The sequence below is a fragment of the Oryctolagus cuniculus genome, chromosome 4, assembly GCF_051225735.1.
Source record: "Oryctolagus cuniculus isolate XC-2025 breed Fujian yellow rabbit chromosome 4, ASM5122573v1, whole genome shotgun sequence".
Classification (NCBI taxonomy): Eukaryota; Metazoa; Chordata; class Mammalia; order Lagomorpha; family Leporidae; genus Oryctolagus; species Oryctolagus cuniculus.
This window is the reverse complement of record NC_142870.1, coordinates 8180409-8195977: the sequence shown is the minus strand read 5'-3', so window position 1 is coordinate 8195977 and position 15569 is coordinate 8180409. Positions and strand designations below refer to the sequence as shown.

The window sequence follows — 15569 nt, the reverse complement described above, 5'->3', positions numbered from 1 at the left end:
ATCCCTGAGTCCCTGCCACCCATGTGAGAGACCTGGATTGAATTCCCAGCTCCCAGGTTTGGTCTGGGCCAGTCTGGACCCTTGTGGGCACCTGGGGAGTGACTCTGTGGATGGACGCTCTCTGTCTACCTGCCTCTGTCTCTCGAATAAATATTTGAAAATGAAGGATACTGAACCACTGGTTTCATAAAGGGGTTGAAAAAGACGAAGTGGAGCCAGCACTGACCTGTGCACCCAGTATTTGTAATACAGGGGAAGAACGCCGTCGGGCCCTTCGTCCTGAAATGTGTCGATCAGCCGCTCCAGCGCCGTCGCGGCTCGCGCGATGAGACAGTCAGCTCTTAAGGGCTTCAGGTCCGCCTTGTGCTGCCGGTTGTATTCCGCCACAAGATCATTGATGCATATGGTAGGGTTGCTGTTCGTCACATTAAAGCCACAGCCTGGGCACAGACAAGACCATGAAAACCTAAGCACATCAAGAGAGTGGAGCCAGGGCCGGCGCCATGGCATAGCAGGTGAAGCTGCCACCTGCAGTGCCTGCATCCCATATGGGCGCCAGTTCAAGTCGCGGATTCTCCGCTTCCCTTCCAGCTCTCTGCTGTGGCCTGGGAAAGCAGTAGAAGATGGCTCAAGTCCTTGGGCCCCTGCCCACGTGGGAGACCCAGAGGAGGCTCCTGGCTCCTGGCTTCAGACTGGCGCAGCTCTGGCTGTTGCAAACAACTGGGGAGTGAACCAGCGGATGGAAGACCTCTCTTTCTCTGGACTTTCAAATAAATAAATCTTAAAAAAAAAAAAAAAAAAAAAAAGTGAGGGAGAGTGGTGCCATCCCACCTGGAAGAAAGGACACTTTTTTTTTTTACTGACAGCTTCCTGCTCCCATGCCTTCGTTTCAATGTTAAAAAGATTTTTCTATTTTATTTATTTGCAAGGCAGGGTAACAGAGAGAGAGAGAGGGAGAGAGAGGCAGAGACAGAGGGAAACAGGTAAGTCAGTTCACTCCCCAGATGCCTGCAACAGCCAGGGCTGGTGCCAGGTCAGTCAGAAGGCTGGAATTCCATCTGGGCGTGGGTGCAGAGGCCCAAGAACTTGGACCATCTTCCGCTGCTCTCCCAGGCAGGTTAGCAGGGAGCCGGAGCAGCCGCTGGAGCAGCCGGGACTCGAACCAGCGCTCAGCTACGGGATGCCGGCGCTGCAGGTGGTATTAACTCTGCCACGGCGCGTGCCTCCTCCATTTCAAGATCATCACCACACAGAGTGGCTCCCTCCTTTATTATCTCGTTCAAGCGAGGAACATCTGAACCTCACTGCCACGCAGGTGACAAAAAGCCAAGCCACGCTTCAACTTAACCACGCAGAAGCCACCAACGGGACGAGCCTCTGACGACAATGGTGCCGCCAAGCCCAGGGGTGTAGATCTGCCCCGGGCTGGTAAGATGAAATCTCTTGTTCTTTCCTACTTGAACAACGTAGTGCAAGCTTGAAAAGGGAGCATTTCATTCCGGTCTTGAGGAGAGAACTCGGATCCAGAGATTTCAACCCCTGGTCTCGGCACAACCCCAGACACATCCCTTAATCCCTTCCCCTTGGAAGTCTCTGGGGCTAGGGTTACGCCACTGGCCGGGGGCCAGCCTGTGTTCAGGGGCTCCTTTCCATGCTCCCCCACCCAGGCAGGCGTCAGGAGAGTGAGTTCCCAGGGCCGGGGGCTGAATCGGCTGCTGTGTGCGGGCCCCTAACCCCTCCACGCTCGCAGGCAGAGCTTAGCGTCGTCAGGAGAGCCAAACCTCAGCTTCCAGAAGGGCCCTGGCCCGGCCTCAAAGAGGCTTCAGTAAGAAATGAACGGCTGCAGGCGGCAGGCCGTGAGACGGCTGCGTTCACAGGGCCTAAGGCCAACGTGCCCACAACGTCTCCGTGCAACAGTGCCGCGTGCAGGCGCAGCCTTCTTCCCTCAGTGTTCTGTTCTCAGTGTGAAGGGGACGACGGCTCAGCCTCGGGTTTTATTTATTATTTTTTTAAGTAGACTGGTTGCTAAAATACTAAGCAATGTAAATTACATCTGGAAAACACGAGTAATTGCAGCCACGGGGCAGAATTTGCAGTTGTTTGTCCATTCATCTAGCAACATTTACGATATCCGAGGTGCCGCTGAAGACAAGGCTTTAACCGCTATGGAGGCTGAAAGTTCTCCCTTGCATTCAGAAAATTCAAGGTTCTGGGGCCAGCATTGTGGTGTAATGGGCTAAGCTGCTGCCTGTAGCCCTGGTATCTCACATGGGCGCCGGTTCGAGTTCTGACGGCTCCACTTCCAATCCAGCTCTCTGCTAAAGCATCTGGGAAAGCAGTGGAGGTGGCCCCGGTCCTTGGGCCCCTGTACCCACATATGAGACCTGGATGAAGCTCCTGGCTCCTGGCTTCATCCTGGCCCAGCCCTGGCTGTTGTGGCCATTTGGAGAGTGAACCAGCAGATGGAAGACGTCTCTGTATCTGTATCTCTCTCTCTCTCCTCTCTCTAACTCTGCCTTTAAGCAATGAAAAAAGAAGTCCTGGGGTGGGCATTTGGCACAGTGCTTAAGATGCCCGGCTCCCATCTGATAGTGCCTCGGGTCAGGGTCAAGTCTCGGCTTTGCCCCTGGTCCAGCTCCCTGCTCATGCGCACCCTGGGAGGCAGCAGGTGTCGGCTCAAGAACTCGGGCCCCTCCACCTAGGTGGGAGGTCCAGATTGAGTTCTGGGCTCCTGGCTTTGGCCTGGCCCAGCCCTGGCTGTTGTGGGCATTTGGGGAGTGAACCAGAGGATGGAAGGTGTATCTCTGTCACTCCATCTGAGTGTGCGCATGCACTTTTCTGCCTTTCAAATAAATAAACAAACCAGGCCGGCGCCGCAGCTCAATAGGCTAATCCTCCGCCTAGTGGCGCCGGCACACCGGGTTCTAGTCCCGGTCGGGGTGCTGGATTCTGTCCCGGTTGCCCCTCTTCCAGGCAAGCTCTCTGCTGTGGCCAGGGAGTGCAGTGGCAGTAGAGGATGGCCCAAGTGCTTGGGCCCTGCACCCCATGGGAGACCAGGATAAGCACCTGGCTCTTGGCTTCAGATCAGCGCGGTGCGCCAGCCGCAGCGGCCATTGGAGGGTGAACCAACGGCAAAAGGAAGACCTTTCTCTCTGTCTCTCTCTCTGTCCACTCTGCCTGTAAAAAAAAAAAAAAAGAAAAGAAAAAGAAAAAACACAACAGAAAGTCCTACGGAGAATGGTGACCTTGATCCTGTCCTTCCCAGCTCCAGAGAGCACCCCGTGTTGGCTACTCTGACTCAAAGCCGCCCCCATGCTCCCGCAGCCTTAAGAATTGGACAAAAGCTCTGGATTCTCCCCCAACAGGACAATGCTTCATTTTCCCGATGCTGATGAAATTCCTGGGCTCCCTGGAGCCATCCATGTGGACCTCACTCGGGAATCTCCGCATCCAGCCCCAGTACTCCTCTGAGGACAGGAAGCAGGCTGCAAGGGTCTGAGCAACTTGCCCAGATAAGACTGACGTTGGTAGCAGTGTTGGATGGAGAAGCCTTGTGTTATCTGGCTGGCACTTCCAACACAGTACTGTGTGTTACCATCCATGACTGACTGAACGCCAACGCAGACCCAGTGGGCATTAGGGAGGGTGCTGGCCGCTGCGATGACCAGGGCCCAGCAGCCTCTCAGATGGCCTCTGCGTCCTTCTCCTGCTTGGCCCGGATGAGCTCTGGGGAAACGGGGTTCTGTGCCCCACCTGACCCGCCTGGAGTTCCTTCTGTAGGTTAAACAAGAAGACAATGTTTTCACGGCCCAGGAGGGTCAAAGAACAAGGTGAGACCACGAGGAGGACTGTCTTAGCCAACTGTATTTTCTTATCCCAAAGCAGTGTATTAAATGTACATGTCACCACTGCGAGCTGAATGAGCAGCAGATTATGAGAGGGACTGGACACCAGCTTGGTGGTTTCCATGACCGCAGATAGGAGATGCTAAGCCCTTGGAAGCGATTTCAACCATTCTGGGCCTCTGTGAATACAGGTCATACTCTGTGAACTACAAACAAGACCGGCAGGAATGGTGACCCCAACGCAGGCGTGCGTAAATCCCTTTTATCCTGGTTTTGAGAATCTAAAACTGCCGCGGGAAAGGCTTTAACACTTACCAATAAGTATATAAAATGTTTCTCCCACAAGCGTGGAATTAACCAGAACTCCGCCGATCTTCATGAGGTCGCTGTAATAAATATCGTTGGGCCACTTCACTCGCAAGTTGATATCCTAAAGGCAAAGTCTGCGTGTTACTTGAGCAGTCACGGGACACAACGCGCACAGGCAAAGGCATCAGCCGAGGAGAGGGGCAGGACGCTCCCGAAACCGATGCAGCGTGGGCCTTGTCCTCCCTCCTTTTTCAGACACCGAATCACTTCTGTGGGACAATCCAATGTGAAAGTACCTCCTGAGGCCAGGAAAGGAAGACCTCAAGAACATATTCAGCATAAATCCCAGCATCCTCTCACCCCCGCCCCCACCCGCCTCTGTCTCTCATCATGAAAAACATCTTCCGTCCACTTCGTTCAGTATCTCAAGGTCAACAACAGCCACCGCAGATTGTCTGCAATGCGCTATGGATCATCGATCACGTGTGTAGTGACGGGGCAGGGAAGGTATAATACTCTCAGGGTTCCTGTGAAAGTGCCCTCAAACGAATCACCTTCATAAAAGGCAGGTAGACGTGTCTAGAGCAGAAGGCTATGGAGACACAGCGGAGGAGCTTGTTTTACTGAGTGGTTACAGAAAGCCTCAGAACTGCCCTCCGTCAACCTGGGGGATGGACATGGACTTGTCACGTGACCCGCTGCCTCTCCCTCCTGAGGAATGGGGCTGGGGGGCATCTGCCTGGATTCCAAAGTGGAAATGGAGCCAGAGTGGACACTGCCTTGCCCACCAAGACCTCCACCTACCTGTGACTCTGAAGTTGGGATATGCAAACTGGGTCAGGCTGCGGGAGTGCCAGAACTCTCCAGGCTTCCGAGGCCGGGGGCTGGAGGCACATTGTGCCACATGTGCATAAAGGAAGCTCGTCTACACATGTGGGGCTGGAAGAGGCACTCAGCAACATGAAGCCCGGAGACCAGAGAAGGGCTGGTGGCCTCCCTGTGCTGCGGGGCTGGGCCTCCTCTGCTGCTGGCCATGCCCAGTGCCACACCAGTCTCCATGCCACTGACACTGAACCCAGTGCTGCTTCCGGGACATCCCTACTGAACAGAGGAAGAAACTGAAGTCTGAGGAGAGGACGTGGCCTGCCGGAAGTGGCAGGGCTGGGATCCACAGCCGGGCTTTCTGGGGCAGGAGTTTGGCCCCCGCTGGGATGGCAGCGTCCCACCTCAGGTCGCCCGGCCCCATGTCCCAGCTTTGCTCTTGATTCCAGCTTCCTATCAGCTGCAGACCCTGGGAACGGGCAGTGACGGCTCAAGTACGTGGGTCTCTGCCACTCACGGGGAGACCTGGATGGAGTTCCCGGCTCCCCGTCTCAGCCCCCACCACTGCAGGCATCTGGGGAGTGACCCAGCAGATGGGGGCTTACTCTGTCTCTCCAATGCAGACTTTTTTTTTTTTTTTTTTTTTTTTTTTTGACAGGCGGAGTGGACAGTGAGAGAGAGAGACAGAGAGAAAGGTCTTCCTTTTGCCGTTAGTTCACCCTCCAATGGCCGCTGCGGCCGGCGTACTGCGCTGATCCGATGGCAGGAGCCAGGTACTTATCCTGGTCTCCCATGGTGTGCAGGGCCCAAGCACCGGGGCCATCCTCCACTGCCATCCTGGGCCACAGCAGAGAGCTTGCCTGGAAGAGGGGCAACCGGGACAGAATCCGGCACTCCGACCGGGACTAGAACCCGGTGTGCCGGTGCCGCAAGGCAGAGGATTAGCCTAGTGAGCCGCAGCACCGGCTCTGCTGGGCAATATTGAGAGGCAGTTCTGGTTGTCCCAGACTTGGGGGGAGTACTGGCTGGCACCCAGGGGTGCTGCTCCACCTATAACGCATAGGACGGCCTCCATGGTATTCACAGCGTCCAGGGAGAGAAACTCAGGAGCAGAGATCTGCAGCCTGGAGACCTGGGTCTTTGTCACTCTCCCAAGTTGCCTTTCTTTCTCCTCTCTTGCTCCCCTGCTCCCAGCTGTGCCCACCACACTGGCAGGGTACCCAAAGCTCTGACACAATCCCTCCACCCTGTGTGCGTAGGCCTAGTTAGCGAAGGAAGCAGCTCATGACACATGGGGGCCTTACACATACAAGAGAAAGGCACCGTGCTTATTTTTCATCTCAAACATGGATTCAAGTAGTTACAGCAACCCTTCCATGTATGCAGCTGCTTTTAGAAGTCAGTAGAAGGGACAGGTGTCTGGCCTAGTGGCTAAGATGCCAGTGGGGATGCCCACTTCCCATAGCAGAGGGCCTGGGTTTGAGTCCTGGCTCCACTTCTGATTCCAGCTGCCTGCTAAGGCACACCTGAGAGGCAGCAGGTGACGGTTCAAGCACTTGGGTTCCTGCCACCTACGTGGGAGATCCAGGTGGAGTTCCTGGCTTCTGGCTTCAGCCTGGTCCAGCCTTGGCTGTTGCACGCATGTGGAGAGTAGATTAGTGGACAGAGATTTCTGTCTTTTCTTCTCTGCCTTTCACACAAATTAATAAACAGGGACCTCCCCTCCCCTCCCCTGCCCTCCCCTCTCCTCTTCTCTCTCTCTCTTTCTCTGTCATTATCCCTTTCAAACAAACAAATAAATAAATGGTTTGTTCTTAAAAAGATGCAGAGAAGAGGGGAGGTGCAGGGACCAGGGTGGAAGGGAGGGTGCAGCAGCCCCGCAGGGACTTTGCAGACAGGAGCAGGTGGCCCCCAGTGAGCTGTGGAGGCCATGGAGAGCCATGGAACGAGGCTGTCTCTGGTCTGCGGGCAGTGGTCATGATCTGTGTGCTGATGGTGACATCTAGCTAGGGACAAGTTGGGGCCCAAGTGAAGGCCACAAGAAAAGTGAGCTATACCTGACCAGGGCCTATGCCAGTCGTTCAGGGAAACAATAAACCCACAAAGTCAACGTCGCATCTCAGAGAAGGGACTGAGACAGGCGACTGTGGATCTGGGAGAAGAACTTTGGTGGCAGCCTCCTAAGGAGGATGGAGGCCCCTCGAGACCCCCACCTGACCCCCCACCCCTCACCACTGAGGGCAAGCTTCCCACCTCCCTCCAGTCCATCTGCCCCCAGTGCCTGGCACAGCATCCCACCAGGCTAATGAGTGAGGCTACAAGGTCAAAATCAAAGCCATGAACAAGTTCAACACACTCATTTAACAGTTTAGATTCACTATGTGCATTAGAATGTACTTCAAGAAGTTGGTGGAAATGGATTTAAAAGATACTTTTACTTTGGTGCAAAAAAACAGGAATGCAGGCACAGTTTTTTCATAATATGCATTTCCGTGAACTTTGTGAAGACCTCTCGGAATGCATGGATCTCAACATTCCTTTGCACCAAAACAAACATCTTTTAATTCCATTTCCCGCCAACAGTATGTTTGCATTTTCCTGTCGCTAGCGTTAAAAATAGCTTCTCCAGTGACAGAACTTCGCATTGTCAACAGCTTCCTGTGAATCGGAGTGGCCAGCTCAGGGGCTGCAGACCAGCACCGGGCGTCCTACAGCAAGCGAGGGCCGTGCCTGGCAGTAAGTGTCCGTGACAGTGACTTCTGGAATTTCCGGGAACATGGACTGCGGGGTTGCCTGTGTCTGTGGAACACAGAGAGGCACACGCACACACAGGGAACACTGTGCCATGTGGGGAGGATTTGAACACCAAGGACGGACCCCTGAGTCTCCTTTGAGCTCTGTGCTCTTAACATGTTGCTTCAGGATTCAATATAATCTTTTTTTTTTTAAAGTTTTACATGGGAGCTATAGGTGGTGGGAGGCAGGGGAGGAATCCCTTTTTCATATCCACGTGAGATCCTTCCAGGCGCCTTTTGTGTATATGTGGGGATGCGTGGGGAGCAGAGCTCAAATATGGAAGAAAAGGCTTCAGTCACTGTGTTGAAAGTGCTGTTTTTCCTTTCTTTCTCTCTCTCTCTCTTTTTTTTTTTTGACAGGCAGAGTGGACAGTGAGAGAGAGAGACAGAGAGAAAGGTTTTCCCTTGCCGTTGGTTCACCCTCCAATGGCCGCCGCAGCCGGCACGCTGTGGCCGGCGCACCGCGCTGATCCGATGGCAGGAGCCAGGTGCCTCTACTGGTCTCCCATGGGGTGCAGGGCCCAAGCACTTGGGCCATCCTCCACTGCACTCCCTGGCCACAGCAGAGAGCTGGCCTGGAAGAGGGGCAACCGGGATAGAATCCGGCGCCCCAACCGGGACTAGAACCTGGTGTGCCAGCGCCGCAAGGCAGAGGATTAGCCTAGTAAGCCACGGCGCCGGCTCTTTCTCTTCTTAAAGACTTATTTATTTATTTGAAAGGCAGAGTTACAGAGAAGGACAGAAAGAAAGAGAGAGAGAAAGAGAGAGAGAGATCTTCCATCTGCCCATTCATTCCACAAATGGCTGCAACAGCTTGGGCTAGTCCAGGCTGAAGCCAGGAGTCAGGAGTGTCTTCCAGGTCTCCCACATGGGTGAAGGGGCCCAAGGATTTGGGCCTACTGCTTTCCCAAGTGCATTAGCAGGAAGCTGACAGCCGGGACATGAACCAGCACCCATAGAGGACGCTGGCACTGCAGGTGGCAGCTTAACCAGCCACGCCACAGCGCCAGCCCCTCTTCTTAATGACTGACACCAAATCATCTGGCAGTGATAATGGTGCAGGCACATCTCTCCTGACAGCTGGGGACGAGGGTCCCAAACAGACCAGGATGTTGAACGTGGTCAACCACAGACAAAGCACAGACTACAGGATTTAGATAAGGTCAGAAATGGGAAGGATTTTGGGGTCTCTAAAATAAGACATTCAACAGAAAACACAAACAGCTCCCATCCACTCTGACACCCAAGAATCATCCAAAGTTGTAAAAGGTGTGTCCTTATCAGGATATCTGAGAATCAGGAGACGCAGGGATCCGGTGACCCCGAGGCAGCAGTGGCACCTGGGGGCGTTCTCACAACGTCAACAGCACTTGGCCGCCAGCTCTGGCGAGGGCAGGTAGAGGCTCAGTCCCACCAAGCGACCAAGCGGACATGGGCTCCACACACAAACGAGCCGGATCCTGCACGTTTCCAGGAGGCAGTGACTGTCCGCGGTACTCACCTGATACTCGGGGATGGCCCTGACCGCTTCCACGACGGCCAGCGACATCAGATGCTGCACGAAGGGGATCCTCTGTCCCAGCGGGGACCTCAGCGGGATGGAGACCAGCAGCGTGGAAAGGGCGCATCCCGCGGGGCTCAGCCAAGCATTGCGTCCTCGCCCTGCAACACAGGCCCTGCTGGTCACAGGGACGGCCTCGGCCGCGTGCACAGGACAGCCCTCCCACCGGAATCCGCCTGCACTTCTTACAGTTACTGTGGGGCTACTGGGCTTGACTCAGGAGGAGAAAAGCGACTCAAAACTGGAGGGTCTGTGGCCGAGGAGGTTTCCAATAATTAGCACCACGTCCGCTCTCTGTGGCCCACCGTTCACGCTGCGATGATTCGTGGCCTCACAGTGTGTATCACTCTAAGCTTCATACTCGCCACAGGGCCGTGCAGGCGACAACAGAGTGGCTGGGAAACCACAGTGAACCTATACCGACCCACGCCAAGTTCTGGGAACTATATTTTAGAGGTGCCCCCTCTGGCATAGCCTGGCAAATGTATTAGAAACCATAGCTGCACACCCTAAATGGAGAAATTGTCTGGCACATGGATTACGTTTCAGTAAAACTGTTTAAAGGGAAAAAAAAAAAAAAAAAAAGATCCCGGCTTCCTGCACCCTGGGAAGCAGCAGGGGATGGCCTAAGTACCTGGGCCCCTGCCACCCACATTGGAGACCCGGATGGAGTTCCTGGCTCCAGGCTTTGGCCTGGCCCAACCCCAGCTGTTGCCGGGATTTGGCAAGTAAACCAGCGCATGAAAGGTCTCTCTCTTTCTCTTTGTTTCTGTTTCTCTGCCTTTCAAATTAAAAATGAAAATAAATAAATGGAAAAGGAGTTTTTCAAAAAGATCCCTCATATTAACTCGGTAAGTTGTTCCTTTTCCTGAAGCAGAATTCAGGAAAATAAAACAATCAAAATGAGAGGTACACTTAATTGAAGTCCGTACTGAGTCCCATAGCTTTTGATAAAATGAATTTCTTTTTTCTCTTTGACTTATGTTCCAAAGACAGATCCAAGGGAAAGAATTGGGAAACAGTAGATTCCTTATTTCTTTGCTTCCTTTGAGAAAAACCACAGGAGCCTCCAAGAGCTAAAAAGTACACGTGGGTTGCCCTGGTGCTGCCGGCTGGGGGCAGGGGCCAGCCATCCGCCGGGTCCCACCAGGTGCCCCTGCACAGACCGGGGAAGGAACTGCTCCAGGCCAGGCCCTAGGTGGGTGTTGGGAGGACCTGGGCTCTCAGCTCCAGCGCCTGCAGGTGTGTACACCCTGAGCGGTGCTCTGCTTTCCTTCCGGGTCAGTCTGTGGATGGGCACTGCACGTGCAGCGGGGGTGGGGCCTGGCAAGCCACAGGCTCCTCCTGTGACAGCCAGCACAGGCCCGGGAGGCACCTCCTGGGGAACCTCCAGAAAGGAAATGCCCTGAGAACACAGCCACGAGCCAGTGTGCGAGGGAGGAGAACGTCCAAGTTGTAGGGAAGCGGGTGTGCCAGCCACCACGGGCGAATGTCAAGTGACTGACAGGCACCATCCTCCAAGAGAAAGCCTTCACTGTGCCCAGGCTGCACCTGCCCAGTCGCCGTTTCCTGCCCTCTCCCTACGTCCCAGGAAGTCATGGAAACAGAGTCCAAGCCCCAGCTGCTGCGCCCGAGCGTCACAGATTCCAGGAGAGAAGAGTTAACGGCAACGTCACGAACGATGACTGACCTTTGCCCTGGGTTTGCCGGACCGCGATGGCTATTAAACCCATTTCCGGTGGCATCTCAAACATCAACCTGCAAATGAGGGGAAAGACCGGTCAGCCAGAACCGCCAGAACAGGACACAGGCGCTCAGACAGGAGGGGGCCGGCATCTGCGTTCACCTGCGGGGCTGTGGCCAGGGAAGAGCCCGCTTCCCGCTCCAACCCTGGGCAGAAAAGCAAGGCCAGGAGGGACAGTCCCTCTCCCGGGGGACGCCCCTGTGGCGAGAATCCTTGCAAAAGGGTGAACCAAAAAGGCGGGGGAGGAGAGCGTGGCAGGTGTACCTGCCTGAGCTTTATCCCGTTTACCTAAGGCTGGGTTCGTTGACATTTCCCCAGAACATCTTATCAAGGTCCCCCTTCTTCGAGTGACAACCTAGCAATCGCCAACATTTGTTCCTACTTACGGTGCGTTTCTGTTCAAACGGCCAAAATCCAATCGCCACAGAAGTTTCTGATTACTCAGAAAGCCAATATGGTGGCAATAAAGCCGTTTAAAAGACACACTATCCCCTGAGAACTAATTATGCCTTAACTCTCGTAAATAAATCCACACCTTCTGAGAACTACGGACAGCATCACTGCAGGCTGCGGGTCTGCTTTTAAAACGGTTTCATTTAAAAGAACACAAAGTTCCCTGCGGGGGAGAGGTACGGATGGGCTGCATCTCCACAGACTTCTTCTCTGTACCGGGGAAAAACACCCCAAACCCTCACTGGGAACCGTCTCCAAGTTCCACCGCACCTATTTTAACTCGGTGCGGGGACAGCTTCCTCCGGGGTCCCGGCGGTTCCTGATCGGGGATAGAGCACACGCAGTGCCTGGTAGCACTGATTAAACACAGCCCGAGCCCGAGTCAGGTTCCCTCACTTGTCGGTGCAGCTGGAAGGGCCCCTTTGGAAGGGGCGTGGCAGGGGCCGGGGCCAGGGCCGGAGTGGGGGGGTGAGGACGGCCTGGAATTTTGCATTCACCAGAGCTTCCACTACAGGGTTTGGAGTGTTCCACAGCATGGGGGACGTTAAAGGAGCAACCCGGCTCTCTTCCACGCTCAAGGAAGCGGGTGGACCTTCATAAATAGCTGGAGCTCCCAGCAACAGAAGAGCAGAGACAAGCTACACAGTGCCCCCTGCACACCGCAGGCTCACGGAGCTCTGTCTGCCCCTGCATGAGGGGCACAGTTAGGAAAGCAGAGCCCCGAGGGTCCCTGATGGGTGAAGAAGGTCGTGCAGGGCTGTGCTGGTGGGACGGTCGTCTCCCCACTCCCCAGCCCCGGCTGCTGCAGCAGGCATGGGGCACTCCGGGCAAGCCGTCCGTGTGCCAGTCCCTCTTCCATCGTGCATGAAATACAGCCCAGGACGTATTTCTCTTGGACACTGTGAATGACTCATTGAGATGGGGTGTGCCCATGCTTCGCTGGGCCCCGAGAATAAAGCGTCCCTTTCTTGTGCCGGCCCGGCAGCAAGGCCTGAGAAGGATTCTTTGTCCACGCTGGGAGCTAACATTGTCTTCCAGGAGTGCTTGCTCCCCAAAGGCCGGGGGCGGGGGGCTGTAAGGGGCGCACGCTGGGAGCAGACTGCAGGCCATCTAGGATGTTCTTTAAATAAACATGGAGGCAGCAGACAGTCAAAGGCTGGAGCCAGGGATGGAGATGGCGATGGCGGGAGGGGTGGGGGACGCAGGAAAAGCGTGGGTTCGGAAACCAAACACAGACTCGGAGAACAAAGAGAAATGATTAACGGAACACGTGCGCTAAACTGCTGGCGGCTCAGGGCAGCAGCTCCCAGGGCATATTAATCAGCAGAGCGAGTCTGCGCTGCCCAAGGCCGAGAGGGGATTTCTGCACAGAGGGAGCCGGGAGACGCCCGGGCGAGGAAGGGGCTCGGCTCAGTTTGAGACAACTGGAGGCCGCCAGATTTATTCGTGCCATCTGAGATAACTCTGGGGGCTCAGCCCGACCACAAAGGCACATTCAGGAACTCTGTGAATTTCGCGTTTCTGAGTACCAAGCGAAGCTGCGCCCGCTTGCGTTAGTAGGAGGCAACCACCAGGCTCGTCCTCCAGGGGCTCGGCAAGGCTGCTCACGCCACAGAGCAAAGAACGACCCCTGGTTCACCTCCCTGCCTCTGTACATTTCCTTTCCTCACTGGCCCAGGCTGAGGACACACAGGCTCCCAGGTCCGGGCTGGACCCCTGCGTTGTGACCCTGGAACGTCCGAGCGAGGGAGGGTCACGGTGCCGCTGCTGCCACGGCCTCCCAGGGGGCTTGGTTTCCACGAGATCTGGAGGGAAGCTCCCCTAACTCAGGCTCACCCAGAATACATGCTAGAAAGAACGGGTAGAACTTCTGAATGAACGAAAATGTGAAGTCCGACCCGGTCTGTCCACGTCCATCACGGTGTCGTGGAAGTGAGAATCTGGAAACAGCCTCACCTCTCAACAGGGGAACGGTTAAACACGGTGTGGAACATGAAGTCAGGCAGTGATTTGTGGTCATTACAGTCGACAGGCATGAAGATACGCAACACGCAAAAAGATGCTTGCACACAATGCTCAATAAAAAAGAAGAACATAAACTCCACGGAAACTTTCATTCCCACTATGTAAAACTCACAGAAAAAGGAGGGAGTGCGATTTGACAAAATGTTAACTGTAGCTACATTAGGATGATTCTTTTTCTTGTGTTTAAATTTTTCTTTCATATGATTGGTTACCTTTTAATTTAAAAGTGACTTTTAAACTTTTCGGGGGGTTAAAAGCATGCACTTTACCTTTAGAAGTAGTATTCACAAATATTTCTCTTTTAAAAATAAGACAATGGCCGGCAGCACCCACTGTATAATACCTGACGAGCAAGAGCCTAAAGGATAGTAATTAATGCGCAGAAATTCTTCAAACCATTCTGTTCGTGCAATGAGAGACTTAGAAACTCTGCACTTTCTGACCCAGTGCCTGTACTTCTAGACTTGAATCCTCAGGAGTATGCAGACAGGGAAATAAAATTCTTCTGGCACACAGCCATTCGCTACAGCGTTACTGATACATTGTGGAAAACCAGAAATAATCGAACTATTATTGCCCACGAAGGAGGAGTGGGAAAAAATCACAGGCTCTTCACGTGGAACAGAGCCACCCCGCCATCCGCGCGCCACGGGGGCCAGCGCCCGTCGGCAACTATCAGGCGGTTTAATCGGGATGTAAAGCCCCACATCCAGCCGGATTCTGGTGGTGCTTTCAAATCGACTAATCAGCTTTTAGCAGCTGTTAGGAAATATGCCAAAGTATTGGCATATGTCTGAGAGTGCAAGTATTTTTGAGAAACAGAAAAATGCGAAGTAGAAAATAAGTCATCAAGTAAGACTCACTTTTCATTAAAAGCAGACATCCTCCTAGAATTTTTCTCCTTTTAAAAAGTACACAATTGTGTTTTCTAGTGATTAGAAAATTTTTATCCTTGGAGCTATTAAAATGAATGTTATACATGTATAGTTAGGGACGGTCTTACTATGAGGGAGCTTCTACAAATTTATGGAAATGTGTCTTAAGACAAAGACTGCATGGACTTCAAAACACTTCTGCACTAAGATAAAGTAATCGGTTAATTCCATTTTCTAAGAATGTTTTGAAGTAGCCTCATATATGGATAAGCCCCAAAAAAGAAAAAAGAGGAAGGCTCAACACCAGTGTACCCTTTAGGTAAAATGTGTTATATAGCAGAAGGAGGAGGGAGATATGTGTTCATTTTAATTTCTTCTTGAAGTTGTTCTATGCGATCTCTGTGCAGGAAGATTTCAAGAGATTTTCATTTGCCTTTCTATGCGCTTCTGTAATCGCCAGTATTTCTACAGTTGGAGGCATTCACTCACTACAGTCAGGAGACAGGAGATGCAAACCGCTCTTGTAAGCGACCCCTTCCTTCCCAGCGACATCGCATGGGGGGCGGCCACCTGTGTGAGGGTGTCCCAGGCACACTCCTGCCCAGCCCACCCTGATCTGATCTCCCACAGGACACACCACAGCCGCACGGGCTGGCGCACATCACCTCTGGAAACCTCGGTATACATTTAGCCAGGACTCCCTCTCCCAAAGAGACATGAAGCCTTTCACTGGAAGGACTTCCCACCCCACAGCCGCGCCTCCCGACCCCCTACCCCATTGGGCATCGGGCTCCAAGGGTTGCCAGAACCAGAGTCAGGCACCAGGCTGGGCTTGGCGGCCTTGATGTCCCCAGCCTGGGGCGCTGGGGGCTTCATCAAGCTGTGGCTTTTTCCCAGCTCAGGAGTGCGGCCTGGGGCTGCCCCCCACTTTCCCTGCCTGGTTCTGATCCCCTCTCTCGGCTCTCAGAGAAGACACACATTCTCAGGCCTTCCCCAGGTTTTCCATATGTGCAGAAGAAACCAAATCCAAGGGTTAGAGGACGAGGGAAAAGAGGGGTGTGGGCGGAGGCACAGGGAAGCCTCGCTGCTTGCTTCTGGCTTAAACACACACACACACACACACACACACACACACACTGG

General features: G+C 53.8%; 1 protein-coding gene across 6 annotated transcripts in view; it reads right to left on the bottom strand.

Annotated features, from left to right (window-relative positions):
* Positions 1-15569, bottom strand: part of HLCS (holocarboxylase synthetase) — a 209404-nt gene that overhangs the window by 4583 nt on the left and 189252 nt on the right. For 5 of the 6 annotated variants that reach the window (XM_089331425.1, XM_089331422.1, XM_051833634.3 and 2 more), the window contains 4 exons: positions 11023-11090; positions 9273-9433; positions 4161-4275; positions 227-440 (listed from right to left, as the gene is read on the bottom strand). In XM_089331425.1, the coding sequence (XP_089187551.1) occupies positions 227-440; positions 4161-4275; positions 9273-9433; positions 11023-11090 (558 nt within the window). Of the gene's footprint in view, positions 1-226; positions 441-4160; positions 4276-9272; positions 9434-11022; positions 11091-15569 lie in introns of those variants that run through there. The other variant, XR_016232992.1, reaches the window with a different exon arrangement.